Below are 17,591 nucleotides of genomic sequence, written 5' to 3'. Positions count from 1 at the left end.
AACCTACTCCAGTACTCTTGCCTGGCAAATCCCATGGACAGAGGAGCCTGGTGGGCTGCAGGCAATGGCAACCTACTCCAGTACTCTTGCCTGGCAAATCCCATGGACAGAGGAGCCTGGTGGGCTGCAGTCCATGGGGTCACTAGTAGTCGGACACGACTGAGCGACTTCACTTTCACTTTTCACTTTCATGCATTGGAGAAGGAAATGGCAACCCACTCCAGTGTTCTTGCCTGGAGAATCCCAAGGACAGGGGAGCCTGGTGGGCTGCTGTCTATGGGGTTGCACAGAGTCGGACACGACTGAGGCGACTTAGCAGCAGCAGGGATCTTCAGTCACTTAGCACTTGCACGTCCGCCCCAAGGCAAATGTGTAAGAGCTGGAGATGCAATTCCTGAGTTTACCTGAAGATGGCATCCATCCCAAGGCTGTATGTGATTTGTATGAGAATTCTCTGCAAATTCACAAGCACTGTCATAAACTCCTTTCTACTGACTGGGAAATTTGTGCCATGTGTGGTAAATGATTCTTCTTTAAGTGACAACACATTAATATGTTCTTCAGATGGTTGCAGATACACCTCCTCTTGGGCTGAGCTGATTCTCAAGTCTTTTCCCTAAAGGGGAAAAGAGAGTATAAAGGATAAAACTGTGAAAAAAGGGATTCTCCTCTTTGTAGGTTATCATCAGTAGGTTTTTTATTTCAGGTTAGCTTTTCCTGTCAGGATATTTCTAGTATGTATAAAAGGCAGAGAGAAAACAATTTAAATATTAGCCTTAACTCGATGTACCACTAAGTATAAGTTTCTTGGTTATGCATGACTCTTATTCCTCTATTTACTAAAATAATTAGTACTTGGTAAGTCTAGATATATATGATTACAAATACGTCAATTTTATAGAAGTGTGCAAAACTGAATATTTCAGATATACTATTTTATGGTGAATGTGGATTGTATAGGAAAATGGGGAAGAAAAGTTAAAACAGTGTATGAAGCTTTCGTTTTAAAGGACTCTTCAATCTGGGGGAAAAAAAAAACAAGGAAAAATTCTACAGTTTCATGATTACAATCGGATAATGGCATTATTATCATTTGGGTTAACCTTTTATCTTAGTTCACTCATATTAATAATATACAGCTTCTCCACATTTTACATTTAGAGAACCCCTTTTATCTCAAAGGAATTCCATGACATACTTCTATTTTCATACACACACACATATGTAATGATATATATCACTCAGATCACCTCACCTAATACTGGAAACATTCATTTTGGGGGAAGACTTTTTGTTAAGTTGATTCTCATGCATGAACATTTCAAGACCAAAACAACAACAGAGCCCCATGCTAACTCAGCATAGATCCCTTTGGACCCATAAATATGCATGAAATGTGTGCCTTTGTGTGAGCAGAGGAGAAGAAAGGAAGAATATGAGAAAGGAAGGCAGCTTTTATGTGATAACTTTCTAGCCTTTGGGAACTGCCTGTGTCCCTCCAAATGCTCAAAGCAGTTTCTCCTATATTTTTCTTAGTTAAATTAAGAGAGTTTTGAAGTCAGGATTCAACTGTACCTAAATAGATAAGATTCCCTTTTTCCATTGACTTTTACCTAATATAAACAAAGGTATAAACAAGAAAATCTACTTGGAAGCAAGGAGAGATGGCAAAACTACAACTATATAAATCAGCCATTTGCTCAAACACTTTTAGTATCCTTATATTTTGGGGGACATGGTCATTAGGTTTTAAATTTAAATTTCAAGTCTGCTCTAAAAATTCCCTTTACTATTGGAACCCAAGACCTATGTTCAGTCTTTTAGATATGTCTCAGAGTGAATGGCAGAAAAAAATTCCCAAATCACAATATTTTTCTCTAGTAGTATATAAATGAATGTTAAACTAGTTAGGTAAGGAATAACCTCAGATTACATGAGTGTAAAGCAGTTAAACATAAATGACACTTCCCATACTCTACCTCTAAGATAACCATAAGCTGGAGTGTGTGTTCTGTATCTTCGTTTGCTTCTTCAAGGTCATATGATACAGTAAACATCAACTGTCCTCCAGCTGCTGTGAGCTACAAGAGAGAAGATACGTCATCATTACAGGACAGGAGATGGGCTATTCAACTGTGCTTTGCTTATTATTTTTAAATTATTTTATTGTTCTATAGGGCAGGATTTGGAAGAAACAGAAATCATGAGCATGCAGATTGAGAATGATAGACATTTCTTTAGGAGTAACCTTTATACGAACCTTACCTATCAATGGCAAGCCTGACACACATCATATAAATTCATGTATTCTTTTTCCTGGTGTTGCAGGCTTGCTGAAATAGGTTAATTTCCAGGGAACCAAACACAGCCCCTCCTGTCATTTTTCCTAGTGTGTAGCTTGAGCTTTACAATTCCCAAACAGAGAAGGATCTTTGTTAAAATTGAGAATTTTCTACTCATCACTGAGGGTCACTCACTTTCTGTGGGTCTGAATGCTTTCAGCAAAGCATCACTCCATTTCACAGGCACTTTACCTAGACTATAAGCTATGCTCAGAATGTTGTTGGTCAAAGAAAAAGAAATAAAGCAGCAAATTTTATATCATGAAAAAAATTAATCAAAATTCCAAAAGAAGATACACTTTCCCTTGGGCAATCAAATATGCTTAGTGTGAATGAATGCTGTTATCCTTTTTCATTAAACAAAATTCTTTCCTTCCAACATGCATGCTGAACCCCATACAATGTATGCTTGAGGTTTACATTTGCTGACATTGACAGTAACCTTGTACAAAGGATTAAAAAAAAAAAAAAATAGGAAAGCAAGATCATTTACAGGACAGGAATCAACATTGGAACTTGAATGACAGATGATGCAAATGCTGCAGTGCTTTTCTAAAAAGTTCCACCCCAGCATTGTAAATAGACACTCATAAAACAAAGCTGATCATTTGTATTCTGCTGTTTCCTCCATAATGACAAGCAGAGACCTAGCTTCGCAGCCCTGGGCTCTCTGCGGCCTCTCATGGCAGACCCTGACCACAAACCAACTCCTGGTGATGCTCTGGGTGGAGAAGGAGGAACCCAGATTCCTTTTAGAGTTGTTCCATTGGGAATGGAACACAGCTCACCATGGCTGATTAAACAAAGTTTTTAAATCACAGCTTCTCAATGTCTTCTAAGAGCTCATTACAGGGAGCTTTATAAGGAACTAAAATTCAGAAAACTTTTATTCCTCTGCTCCACTGAAAAACAGCCCTGTTATAATGTCTTTTCATATCTAAAATAAAAAACATGTGCCTGGACTATAGCACTTGGCATTACTGTAAGTAATGAGGGGTGAATCTATGTAAAAGGTTTTTGGTTCTATTAAGATAAGCTTCCAAAACATGCTTGTTCAAAAATCAACCAGACATTTTCTTAATGATGGGAGTCCAGAAAGGCAGCAGCAAAGGATGTTTCATATATTTCAAAGAGAACTTAATTATTCAGAATTTCCTAAATTAATAAAAATATTTAATAGGAGGTAGGGACTGAGTTTGGAAAGGACATAGATCTATAATGTCACAAACTCTTGAGCTTCTAAATGTATTTTGATTATTAAAATTTAAATTACATGCTATCATCCTTCTAGAACAGGTTTCCTTAAAAAAAGAAAAAAATCAAGGTAAATTAATTCTTAATTTCCTTAAATCAATTTAAGAAACTTAGAATTAAAGGTAACTCGCATTTTGCCAAAGAAAAGAGCAAAAATGTAATTTGAACATCCCAGATATTGAGACTCAAGATGACAAGAAAAATGTTTGATTTGTTACAATATTTGATTTGTCAAAGTATTTTCCATACCTACTTATAATAAAGTCATATTATATATGAGGTAATATGAGAGAGTAATGAGGGTGGAAATGGGGTAAAAACAACAAATAACTACATAGAAAAAGAGAGGGGCCTTTTATAGTTATATACAACACAAACAGTGGAGCGGAAGTCAACCTGTTCACCTGAGGGCTTATAGTAGTAGTAATACTAATGAGAAATTGCTTTCTCATTCACATTTCATAAAACAACTTTTTTTCTATATCTTTCATGCACCTCTAGAACTGGTTTTTCAATCATCCATGGGGTCACTGAGGGTCCGACATGACTGAGCGACTTCACTTTCACTTTTCATTTTCTTGCATTGGAGAAGGAAATGGCAACCCACTCCAGTGTTCTTGCCGGGAGAATCCCAGGGACAGGGGAGCCTGGTGGGTGGCCGTCTATGGGGTCGCATAGAGTCGGACACAACTGAAGTGACTCAGCAGCAGCAAAGGAGATCAGTCCTGAGTGTTCTTTGGAAGGACTGATGCTGAAGCTGAAACTCCAATACTTTGGCCACCTCATGTGAAGAGTTGACTCACTGGAAAAGACTCTGATGCTAGGAGGGGTTGGGGGAAGGAGGAGAAGGGGACAACAGAGGATGAGATGGCTGGATGGCATGACCGACTAGATGGGCCTGAGTTTGAGTGAACTCCGGGAGTTGGTGATGGACAGGGAGGCCTGGCATGCTGTGATTCATGAGGTCGCAGAGAGTTGGACATGACTGAGCGACTGAACTGAACTGAACTGTTTTCATAAGTGAATCCTTTTTGCTTCCATCTAGGTTGTGAAATGGCACCCCACTCCAGTACTCTTGCCTGAAAAAATCCCATGATGGAGGAGCCTGGTAGGCTGCAGTCCATGGGGTTGCTAAGAGTCGGAAACAACTGAGCGACTTCACTTTCACTTTTCACTTTCATGCATTGGAGAAGGAAATGGCAACCCACTCCAGTATTCTTGCCTGGAGAATCCCAGGGATGGGGGAGCCTGGTGGGCTGCCGTCTATGGGGTCGCACAGAGTCAGACACGACTGAAGCGACTTAGCAGTAGCAGCAGCAGGTTGTGAAATAACAGTCAATTTTAAATAGATGCATGATACTGTTACCAGATGTTTTTCCCTCAAGCTAAAAGCGTTCATTTCCATAATATTAAAATCACTGTCTATTTCGTTCACCCTAAGGTATATACTGATGATATATCTCTATATAATTACTTAGTCAAGTACTTATTTAAGTAATTTTTTAAAAAAGGTTGTTTTAATATCATCCTTTAATTGAGAAACTGCATCTCCTAGGAATGGGGCTTCCTGGGAAGCTTAGTGGCAAAGAACCTTCCTGCAATACAGGAGACTTGTGTCGATCCCTGGGTCAGGAAGATACCCTGTTGGAAGAAATGGCAACCCACTTCAGTATTCTTGCTGGGAAAATCCCATGGACAGAGAAGCCTGGTGGGCTACAGTCCATGGAGGTGGCAAAGAGTCTGACATATTGGATGACTGAGCATACCTCCTAGGGTTAATTATTTATTCTCTGCTGAAGATGAAGCTCCAATACTTTGGCCACCTGATGCGAAGAGCCGACTCATTAGAAAAGACCCTGATGCTGGGAAAGATTGAGGGTAGGAGGAGAAAAGGACGACAGAGGATGAGACGGTTGAATGTCAGCACTGACTTGATGGACAAGAGTTTGAGCAAGTTCTGGGAGATGCTGAAGGACAGGGAAGGCTGACATGCTGCAGTCCATGGGTTGCAAACAGTTGGCCATGACTGAGCAACTGAACAACAACAAAACTCCTTTGCTTCTATTTATCTATCAACTGCATCAAATAATCTCTTTATAAGAAATGAAACCAAGAATTTCTTGGTATTGTTTCCAGCTAATGTGTCTTCCCCAGAGGGTACACATCACCGGAGAGAGTCTTTGTAATAAGTCAGTTATTTGTTGTTCAGTCACTCAGTCGCGTCTGACTCTTTGTGACCCCGTGGACTGCAGCACACAAGGCTTCCCTGTCCTTCAGCATATCCTGGAGTATAGCTCAAGTTCATGTCCATCGAGTCTGTGCTGGCATCCAACCATCTCATCCTCTGTCGTCCCCTTCTTCTCCTGCCTTCAATCTTTCACAGAATCAGGGTCTTTTCCAATGAGTCAGCTCTTTGCATCCAGTGGCCAAAGTATTGGCGCTTCAGGCTTAGCATCAGTTCCTCCAAAGAATATTCAGGCCTGATTTCCTTTAGGATTGACTGGTTCGAACTCCTTGCAGTCCTGGAACTCTCAGGAGTCTTCTCCAACACCACAGTTCAAAAGCATCAATTCTTTGGTGCTCAGCTTTCTTTACGGTCCAACTCTCACATTCATACATAACTACTGAAAAAAAACATAGCTTTGATTAGATGTATCTTTGTTGGCAAAGTAATGTCTCTGCTTCTTAATAGGCTGTCTATGCTTGTCATAGTTTCTCTTCCAAGGAGCAAGTGTCTTTTAATTTCATGGCTTCAGTCACCATCTGCAGTGATTTTGGACCCCAATAAAATAAAGCTATAAACACTTCCTTTCTATGGAATATTTGTTTTCTGGGGAACAAGCTGTGGAAATACTTGGAATATAAGTTGTCCTTTCATAGATAGCTTTGGATGAAGGCTTCTCTGTCACTTCTCCATCTATATTGCGCTCCATAGTCCAAATGCTATATTGACTTGGCTCCTTCACCTGCTTGCTTCTCCACTCTCCAATAATTCCTTCAGTGTCCCAGTCTTCACTATCTCCTTAAAATCAAATGTGCACAGAGCTGCAAGTCATCAGTTGACTTTATTGTCCCTGCTAGATATTATCTCTGGACATTTGTTAGTTTTGCTATCAAACTCTGAGGTATGGGGTATTACCACCCCATTTTCTGTACTTCTACTCATCCAACCTTACTTATTTGATCTACTTCAGCCTGCTTTCCACACTTAGAACTTCACTAACAGTATGTCTTGAAAGGTCACTTATCAGCTCTATCTAGCAACCACGAATGGGCTTTTGTCCAGTTCCATGTGATGTATAATAATTCTTGAGATTCTTGACTCTTTGGTTTCCTACTGCATTAAACTTTTCTGATACTTCTTTCCCTGGAGTATGACAGAGGTACCTCTGTCTCCATTATAAATACATTTTCTTTTATTCTATACTCATTTTTTGGATGTTTCTAAGATTCTTACCCTTTTTTGATTATCCTTTCTTACTGACTTTCCATTCCTCTCTCATGGATTGAACTGTGTTCAGCCCTGGTTTCTCAATCTGTATCTTCTATCCCATCCCATGTTCCTAGATGAATTTGGTCATGGTGCCATAACAAAGGTCCAGAAACTGGCTAAACAACAGAAACCTGAGATCAAGGCGTCAGCTGGGAGAACCCCCGTCACCTGCCCACTTGCATCTATCACTAGCATTCTGTATTAATAAATCTACTTCTTGCCCATCCAAAAAAAGAAAAGATGTCAGCAAGGCTGGTTTCTTCTTAGGCCCCTCACCTTGGCTTGTAGATGGTCATCTTTTTCCTGTGTTCTCCCATGGTCTTCCTTCTGTGTTTGTTTGTCTCCTGATTTCCTCTGCTCATAAGGAAAAGTCATGGTGTATTAGGGACCACATTAAGTGCCCCGTTTTAGCTTAGTCAGAATAAAAGATCCTTTCTTCAAATTCAGTCTCATTTTGAGGTTCTGGGAGTTAGGACTTCAAACATGTGAATTTGAGGGGGACAGTTCAGCCTGTAACATTTCTGTACTGAAGGACTGTTTAATAACAAATACTCAGAATACCCAAAGTTTATTATCTGGCTCTTCCCAGGAAACAAACAAGTATTTTGCCAACTTTCATGTGACTACATGAGTCAAGCCATTGCTTCGTTTCTCTGCTGTAAAGTGGAAACTATAGATACTACATAATATTGCTTTCACTCTATTATTTGAATCAGATCAGTGCCTCCATCCTATTCCTTGAGATGCTTCTTGTCTAATTTTCTGTTCCCACTGCTATATCATACTCACTAGGTCCTCATCAAGCATTCGAATTCCATTCTCTGACTTTAGTTTTTTTGTTGGGGAAAGTTTTATCAACAATTACTTCTGCTGTTGCACTTCCTTAATGAAGAACCTGCAGTGGCCCTGAGATCTATAGTGTCATTCAAGTTTCCGTGCAGTTTCAATACTCTGTAGGCTCTATCTAGCTCCCTGTTCACTAGCTCTGGGCACAGATGCCCCAGAGCACTGCAGTAAACTCACAAAGGCACAGTGGGATGCTGTAAATGTTTGAAGGAAACAAAGAAACACTATGTATCTATTGGACCCCACACAAACAACTAGCTCTGGGTAGTTCACAATTTTATCAGATAGTATTCCATATTCCTCTAGAGGATATTCTCAAAATTTTGAGCTATGTTTTTATTCACTTGCATTTTCAGTCACGTCATATCTTTGTTAAGGAACTTTTTCAGTGAATGTTATGATTAAAAACCAAGTGTTGTACAAAAATTAATGTGTAACAGAAAATAAGGGCAGCAGGGTCTTATCTGATTCTAGGTTTTGAAAATTTGAATATTACTCATCAAGCAAGATCCCATTAGTAAGTAACTATAGTAATTTATGAAGAAAATAAATTATATTGTTTAGATTTATGTGAATTATTTTTTAATGATTGCTAAGTTGCCAAATTACAAATTTTTTTGTTGTTGTTCAGCCCTAACTACTGTGGCACATTTCAGTTGATCTATCTAGGTTGGTCATGACTTTCCTTCCAAGGAGTAAGCATCTTTTAATTTAATGGCTGCAATCACCATCTACAGTGATTTTGGAGCCCTAAAAAATAAAGTCTGACAAGGAAAGTTATGACCAACCTAGATAGCATATTCAAAAGCAGAGACATTACTTTGCCAACAAAGGTCCGTCTAGTCAAGGCTATGGTTTTTCCTGTGGTCATGTATGGATGTGAGAGTTAGACTGTGAAGAAAGCTGAGCACTGAAGAATTGATGCTTTTGAACTGTGGTGTTGGAGAAGACTCTTGAGAGTCCCTCGGACTGCAAGGAGATCCAACCAGTCCATTCTAAAGGAGATCAGTCCTGGGTGTTCTTTGGAAGGACTGATGCTAAAGTGGAAACTCCAATACTTTGGCCACTTTATGCGAAGAGTTGACTCATTGGAAAAGACCCTGATGCTGGAAGGGATTGCAGGCAGGAGGAGAAGGGGGAGTTGGTGATGGACAGGGAGGCCTGACGTGCTACAGTCCATGGGGTCGCAAAGAGTCACAACTGAGCGACTGAACTGAAGAGAAGCAAATGTTGAAAAAGTTTTGGAATTCCCAATCTAGCCTTTTCTTGTATCCATTCTGCTACTTATATTTGCTTAAGGTAATTTTTCTGCTGAAACTCTCATTCTTACAGCTCTCTAACCACTGAAATGCCGCTTTTCTTTCTTTGCCTGGATGATGCCTCACTGGACAGAAGACTAGCAAAAGGAAGCTCTTTTAGTGATGCTCTTAAAATCTACTGAGAACTCAGCAGCAACCACAACTGGTAAAAGAGCTAAAGGATTAAAACACACACACACACACACACACACACACACAAACAGAACTCTGTATAAACCAACTCTTCCCATAGCAATGAAGAATTCTAACAATACATCACACAACATTGTTAAGTTATGCTTACTGTGCATAACTTCAGCTCCCCACAATTTTGGACTTTGTAGACTTAATTGTCAGTTTTATATTTGACATTTTCATATTAGTTCATCTTGGGGACAATGTTGATTTCTCTAATTTTATGAAGTGCTCCATGTACAGAGAATAGAAGATTTCATTTTCTCTGGCTATTAAAAACCAAATTGTCATCATCTATTGGCTAGAAATATTTGCTTTCCCACAGGTAGAAATAAGTGCAATTCCAGTTTGCTTTAGGGCAATTGTTATCTTTACTGGATGGATTAGACTATATTTACCAGAGATGAAAACTTTATCCCTCTTCAATAGAAAGAGAAAGTGAATTTAATGGAGATATTTCATTCCGTAGGAGTCCCCAAAGACCTAGCCTTTTACGTTTCCCCTTAATTATGCTTCTTGGTGGCTTAGAGGGTAAAGAATATGATTGCAATGCAGGAGACCCCAGTTCAATCCCTCCCTAGGTGGGGAAGATCCCCTGGAGAAGGGAATGGCTACCCACTTCAGTATACTTACCTGGAAAATTCTGTGGACAGAGGAGTCTGGTGGACCACAGTCCATGGGGTTGCTGAGTGTTGGACACGACCAAGCAACTAACATTTTCACTTTTTCACTTATCTATTAAGTAAAATTCTCTTTGGGGAGATTTAGTTATCAAGTTGCAAAGGCACTGCAAGACAAAGGAGCAGAGCCCATCCCTTCCTGGAGATGGTTCTTAAGCCCTTCACTCTCCTGATTCTCAATTTCACCCCATTAAGAATAGAGCAACACAAGTAGCTGTTTCCCACGAGTACCTGTCTTAATTCTACCTTCAGGGGAAAGAAACAGCTTGATTGCAAGTAACATTATAGTTACTATGCAATATATAACCTCATGTCACACATAATAATGTAGTGTGCAGGCAGCACATTGCATTAAAGATTTAATGAGGCAGGAAAGTTTTCCCTCATGAGTGGAAAAGGCTGAAGTTAATTCATAAAGCTAAGCTTTATGAAAGTATTTTGTATTAAGTTTTGTGTGTTCTCTTTTCCCCCAATCCAGGAAATATGAATGAATTGAGGGGTGAAGAATGGATGCTCTATGGAGGACAATCTATCTGCAAGGAAATTTTTTTTCAGAAAAATAAACCTGGAATATTTGGTTCTCTGATATTAGAACATCATAATTCTTACTTCACGAAGTGGGGCGTAAAACCCAATATTTGCTTTTCTTACCACAGCACATATTTCAGGAGGAACATACTAAAATCAAAGGAGGGAGAGGCTTTGTAATATTGAGCAAGATAAATGAAACATACCTGTCAATTTCAATTTAGTATCACAAAGTGGGCAGGTGATTTATCTTTCTAGATTCCAAGCCCCAGAGTTTTAAACTCGGAAAAGGGGCCTCCCATTTAAGTGTTATTACTTCATTCATTCACAGAGATCTCTTTCAAAACAGAAGTGTCCCACTTCAGGACTTGTTCTGTTCTTGCTTAATACATTTAGAACATTGCAATAAGAGCGCATTCTCTCCTTTCAAAGTACAATAATTATTAGAATAGAACAGATGCAAGATGATGCTGAATTAGAAAACAGACAGAATTTACATGGGAGATCATAAAGTCATATCATCTTTAATGCATAGAAAGTGGACTTGGAGTGGTGGGTGTCAGATGGAGATAATGCATTCTAGAAATATTGCTTTGGAAGGGAAGAACCTTCTTTATGTATTCCAAGAGACACATAGGAAAAAAAAATTCTTGAGGAATTTTACTTTCTGCCTGCCTTATTTCTCCCTTTCTTTTTTTTCTTTTTTCCCATCTCTGCTGCTTTTCCTGCCCTCTTTTCTCACTTTATAATCTCCCCCTACCCATCTCCCTCTCATCTTTCTTCTGATTTTTTTTTTTTACTTTTAGACTTGGTCACTTTCAACCTGATAAGATAATTTTGCATTCCTTTGTACTTGGTATCATCTAAAGTTCATACATTAAGTAAGACAGAGAAAGATTAACATCATGTGATATTGCTTATATGTGGAATCTAAGAAAAAAATGGTACAAATGACCTATTTACAAAACAGAAATAGGGTCACAGATGTAGAAAACAAACTTAGGGTTATCTGGGAGTAAGGGGGGTGTAAATTGTGAGATTGGGATTGACATATACATGCTACTACATATAAAATAGATAACAAGAACCTACTATATAGCACAGAGAGCTCTATTCAGTACTCTGTAATGACCTATATGGGAACAGAATCTAAAAAAGAGTAGATATATGTATATGTATTGATGCTGCGAGGGATTGGGGGCAAGAGGAGAAGGGGACGACAGAGGATGAGATGGATGGATGGCATCACTGACTTGATGGACGTGAGTCTGAGTGAACTCTGGGAGTTGGTGATGGACAGGGAGGCCTGGCGTGCTGTGATTCATGGGGTCGCAAAGAGTCGGACACGACTGAGCGACTGATCTGATCTGATCTGATAATGGATTCACTTTGCTGTACAGCAGAAACTAGCGCAGCATTATAAACCAACTATATGCCACCAAAAATTAATTCAAAAACAAAATAAATTAAAAAATAAAGTTCATATGTATCCAAAGCAGTGACAAAAATCATGAATGTGACAGGGCCAAGCACAGAGTTTTGTGGCAGCCACAAGAGACACTCCCTTGGTGTGCGTGCGTGCTCATTCACTCAGTCATGTCCAACTTTTTATGACCCCATGGACTGCAGCCTGCTAGGCTCCTTGGCCCAATATAGGATTCACAGGCAAGAATACAGGAGTGGGTAGCCTATCCCTTCTCCAGGGGATTTTCCTGACTCGGGAATCGAACCCAGGTCTCCCACATTGCAGGTAGATTCTTTACCATCTGAGCCACAAAGGAAGCCCGTCCCTCAGTGTAACACTCACTAATTGACCAATCAGTCTCCCTGCAGCACAGTCCTTCAACTCTGTATGGAACTACCTAAACTCATTTATTCTTCCTAACTTTCACCATGCTTTCCAAATTCTCACAACCCACCTCCTAGCCAATATTCATATACAATGTTTCCTATTAACACTGCCGAGAGATAATCTTTACAGTGTTCTCATTGGCAGAGGAAAGGCAAAGTAATTGTGAACGATACATCCTGAGGAATTAAGAAGTCAATATGAGATTCCCATATGAACTTTTGTTTAATTATTTATTCACTTGAATAATGCCTACCTATCTTCAGCATAAGCTTTCTGTCTCCTGTATAACAAAACAAGGCCCAATTATATTTTCCCTATATTCAGTTATGATTCAAAGCAAAAGGAATTATAAGAGTTTGATCAGGTAAGAATATTTCTGGTTGCAACTGAAAAGCAGACACTTAGTGGTTTTCCTAGAACAAGAACACCAAAAGTTGAAGGATCAAAAAAATTTATTTTTGGTTGCACTGCGTGGCATGCAGGATCTTAGTTCTCTGACCAGGGAGAGAATCCGTGCTGCCTGCAGTGGAAATGCAGTCTTAACTACTGCATCACCAGGGAAGTCCCCCAGGTCAAATTTCTAAATACTACAATTAAATGGGTTAAATTTTTCCTACTTAATATATTTTGACAAACACCTAGATCCATTGAGTACACTTAAAAATATAAACATCTCATGAATAAATTCACTAAACATTACATACAAGATGAAGAGCTTAGAAGTACAACTTCCCAAACAAATTAGCATTTAGTGTTTTCTCTAAGTTCTCTAACTTAAGAGAACTACTTGCTACCATGTGACATGCAGTGATCAAGAATTGAGTTGAAATAGTACAGTCTCAACAGATGTGAGTGTATGGTAGCAGCCAATTCTCCAAACTATTTTTTGTTATCAGGCCCAGACTCAAAAATAGGATGTTTGCAACAGCTGTTTGTCTTCTGTTTACTTATTATGTTTGGATGGAAGCTTCTATTAGCACTCCTGCTGCGGGTTGGATTAATTTATAAGTAAATATTCAGTACAAAAAATACATGTAATACATAATTAAACATTGATCTAATCAAATAAACCATAAATTATGGTTTTATATAAACATAGTTTCTTATTGACTAGAGCTTAATTTTTTCCTTTAAAGTTCTCTGCCAAGGAAATAGAAAACTGTTTCCTCACGATATGCAACATTGATGTGATTAAAATAACAGAACCCATTTTAATCCAAGTTCCATTAAGTTAAAGAGAAACATACTTACTCTTTTCACATAAAAGACGAATGAAAATAAAATACAATCATTGTGGAAAATTTATGAAAACACTGTAAAAAGGAGTTATCAACATTGCTATTTCCTATGTGAATGAGAATTTTAGTTAATCTTTCTCTTACTGCTTAAGTATTTTGCCTTATAAGTATATTCATTACTTTGGATAGTATATGACTATTGTATAATCTTTTCCCTTCTTATAGCAAAAATAGCAACAATTGTAATAAACAGAGCCTTCCTTTTGCTCATAGACAATTCTAACATTTTCTATAGTTAGCAACACTATTGTTGTAAGTGCTGTGTGTTTAAATAAGTTCAATTAATTTTAGGTTATATTATTTAAAAAGAGGTGATTTTGAGATAGTCGTCAATTTACTTCCCCAAAAGCAGAAGCCAGAACACATCTTGGAATACTACTTTGATTTGAGGCTAAATAGATCTACCACTATCTCCTTTTCTTTCTTCTTTCATTCACGATCTCTGCAGGTGATTCTTTATTACCAGCAGAAGCTGATTATAAATTTTAGAAGAAAAGATTCCCAAATGTGCAGTGGAAACTAAGTCACACCCCAGAGAAGAATCAACAGGCTAATAAAAAACTTTTAAGTATCTTCTTCCAAAAAGACCAGATAAAGGGCTGTGTTAGTTATCTGACATGTCTATTAATACAGGAGTCAGTTCTGAATCACACAAAAGATCAAACCCATTCCTTGAGATTTTCCATATCTTATTTTGGATTCTGGTTCTGCCTTTAAATTGCTCTATGGCCTTTGGGAAAGTTATTTATGCCTTCAGAGTCTCAGTTAATTTTCACTTAAATGAGCTGAATTACACCTACTTCAGAATTTTGTTCTGAGGATGAAATAAGAAAATTCACATTAAATTCCTCATCTAGTACTTAGCACATAATATATTTTAATAAATGTTAAATGTTATACTGTTTTAATATCTTTTCAAAATTAAATATACACACACTTCACACTAAAAAACCTAATAATATTTATTTCATGATTTTACATGCACTTTAAAATTTGAGGATTTTCCTAATAATATTTATTTCACTATTTTACATGCATTTTAAAATCTGAGGATTTTTGGAAGAGTCACAGTGATGGCAGGATTCAGGTCTTATTCACGTTTTAATGTTTCCCTCTGGTATTCTGCATAAGTATCTCACAGACAGTAGATGGTACATAAATATCTGTGAATTTTAATCAAATTCTATGTCATATATCATTTCAATGTTTTATAGATGGAGAAGTTATAAAAAAAAACTTGGAAAATTTGTACTACTCCATGAGATAACTTTCAGTTGTTATTAAAGTAGGTCTTTAGTGGTCTATTATCTCAATCAGTCCTAAAAAACAAACCAAACTAGATATGCCTATTTGAGCTTTTTAATGATTTGAGCTTACCATAGGAATGTACTGTACTGCTGACTAGCAAATTATATGTGCATTTGTTTTAAAATAAGGAACCTTTAGCATTGGGAAGTTTGATCTGCAGTTGAAGGGAAAAATCAATATTTAAGTCATTTAGACATTTACACACATGAAGCAACCATATGCCATTACTTCTCATTAGCTTCTATATGCTAGGATAATAGTGCAATCTCCAGTGCCCACAAATACATATTTTATAAGCCACAAACACATTTTCAATATGCTCTGATATATTGACAAACAATGTACTCTCTGTATTAAGAAGATACCAAACATACAGATTAAAGGAAGCAATGATCCAGCTGTGATCATAGCCAGTCAGAGCACATTCTTGACATCACCGTTTAAGAGAGTAGTTGACAAATTAGAGTTCATTCAAAGAGGAATGACTGAGATGTTGATGGCTCTAAAAGCTGAGCAAAAGGTTTAGAAAGGTAATGGGAGTGTTTGACCTTATAAGAAAATACTAGGGAAAACATGATTGTTTTCACAAATGGTTGAAGGTCTGGTGTGTACAACAGGTAGAAAACTTGCTGTTTGTAGCATGGAACTTGAGCCTACATAAGGAAGTGAGGGGAAGGAGTACTGCTTGGTTATGTGTACAAATTAACTTATAATATCTAGAAACTTATAATATCTATATAAGATATTATATAGATATAATATAATATAATAACTTATAATATCTAGAAAATGAAATGAACTACCTTAGTGAAATAGGATGATCTACCTTGCAGGGTATTCATAGCCCTGAAATATGAATAGAGGTCCATCCATTGGGGAAGATGGAGGAGAAATGCCTCCACTTCTGAAAGGTTAGCTTAGATCTGAAATCACTAGGCAACTTGCAATTCTACCATGCTGTTTTTCAGCTACTTTATTATTAATAATAGTTGGGGTGATTAAATACCAGGGTAAGTAAGCCTTTGCAATTTCTATGTAGAACACAGAATACTACCAGCTTTATGTGCATCTGCTTTGTGCACTGTGACTTTAGAGATACAGAATTAATAAGAGAGCAGCATATTTTGTTATGAGAAAACTGTTGTATACATAGTATCGGAGAGATAGAAAGGAATAGTGGGGGAAAAGATCTGGAGCTAGACTTCTGAGGGAGAACTAGCCCTGCCACTTATTAACTGAGTATGGTGGTGGTGGTGGTTTGGTCGCTAAATCATATCCAACTCTTGTGACCCCATGGACTATAGTCCACCAAGCTCCTCTGTCAATTGGATTCTCCAGGCAAGATACTGGAGTGGCTTGCCATTTCCTTCTCCAGTTAACTGAGTATGACTAGAGTTAACTACTTAATCTCTCTGTCTCAAATCTTCATCTGAAACATGGACATGATAAAATAGTAAATGCCTCACAGAGTTGTGTAAGAATTCCACTGAATAGTTCAGGACAGTACATGACATTTCACAAGTGATGAATAAAGATTAGCTGATATTCTTGTTCTTGTTGCTATTATGTAAATAATACCCAAAAGTTTGTAACCATCCAGAGCAACACATGGATACCACCAGACAGCCAACACTGAAATCAGATTGATTATATTCTTTGCAGCCAAAGATGGAGAAGCTCTATACAGTCATCAAAAACAAGACCGAGAGCTGACTGTGGCTCAGATCATGAACTCCTTATTGCCAAATTCAGACTTAAATTGAAGAAAGTAGGGAAAACCACTAGACCGTTCATGTATGACCTAAATTAAATCCCTTGCAATTATACAGTGGAATTGAGAAATAGATTTAAAGGACTAGATCTGATAGAGTGCCTGATGAATTATGGATGGAGGTTTGAGACATTGTACAGGAGGCAGTGATCAAGACACTCCCCAAGAAAAATAAATGCAAAAAGGCAAAATGGCTGTCTGAGGAGGCCTTACAAATAGCTGTGGAAAGAAGAGAAGCGAAAAGCACAAAAGGGAAAATGAAAGACATACCCATTTGAATGCAGAGTTCCAAAGAATAGCAAGGAGAGATAAGAAAGCCTTCTTCAGTGATCAGTGAAAAGAAATAGAGGAAAACAATAGAATGGGAAAGATTAGAGATCTCTTCAAGAAAATTAGAGATACCAAGGGAATATTTCATGCAAAGATGGGATCAATAAAGGACAGAGATGGTATGGACCTAACAGAAGCAGAAGATATTAAGAAGCGGTGGCAAGAATACACAGAAGAACTGTAAAAAAAAGGACTTCATGTCCCAGATAATCACGATGGTGTGATCACTCACCTAGAGTCAGACATCCTGGAATTAAAGTGAAGTGGGCCTTAGGAAGTATCACTACAAACAAAACTAGTGGAGGTGATGGAATTCCAGTTGAGCTATTTCAAATCCTAAAAGATCATGCTGTGAAAGTGCTGCACTCAATATGCCAGCAAATTTGGAAAACTCAG

The 17,591-nt window shown here is 38.0% G+C and overlaps 1 protein-coding gene across 2 annotated transcripts in view; it reads right to left on the bottom strand.

Moving 5' to 3' along the window:
- LAMA2 (laminin subunit alpha 2) overlaps positions 1–17,591 on the bottom strand; it is a 694,677-nt gene that overhangs the window by 310,630 nt on the left and 366,456 nt on the right. For both annotated transcript variants that reach the window (XM_070795552.1, XM_070795553.1), the window contains exons 13-14: positions 1,980–2,081; positions 405–616 (exon numbers count right to left, since the gene is read on the bottom strand). In XM_070795552.1, coding sequence (XP_070651653.1) covers positions 405–616; positions 1,980–2,081 — 314 coding nt within the window. The remainder of the gene's footprint in view (positions 1–404; positions 617–1,979; positions 2,082–17,591) is intronic.

Source organism: Bos indicus, chromosome 9, assembly GCF_029378745.1.
Source record: "Bos indicus isolate NIAB-ARS_2022 breed Sahiwal x Tharparkar chromosome 9, NIAB-ARS_B.indTharparkar_mat_pri_1.0, whole genome shotgun sequence".
Classification (NCBI taxonomy): Eukaryota; Metazoa; Chordata; class Mammalia; order Artiodactyla; family Bovidae; genus Bos; species Bos indicus.
Note: the sequence above shows the minus strand (reverse complement) of the source record. Positions and strands in the feature narration are given on the sequence as shown.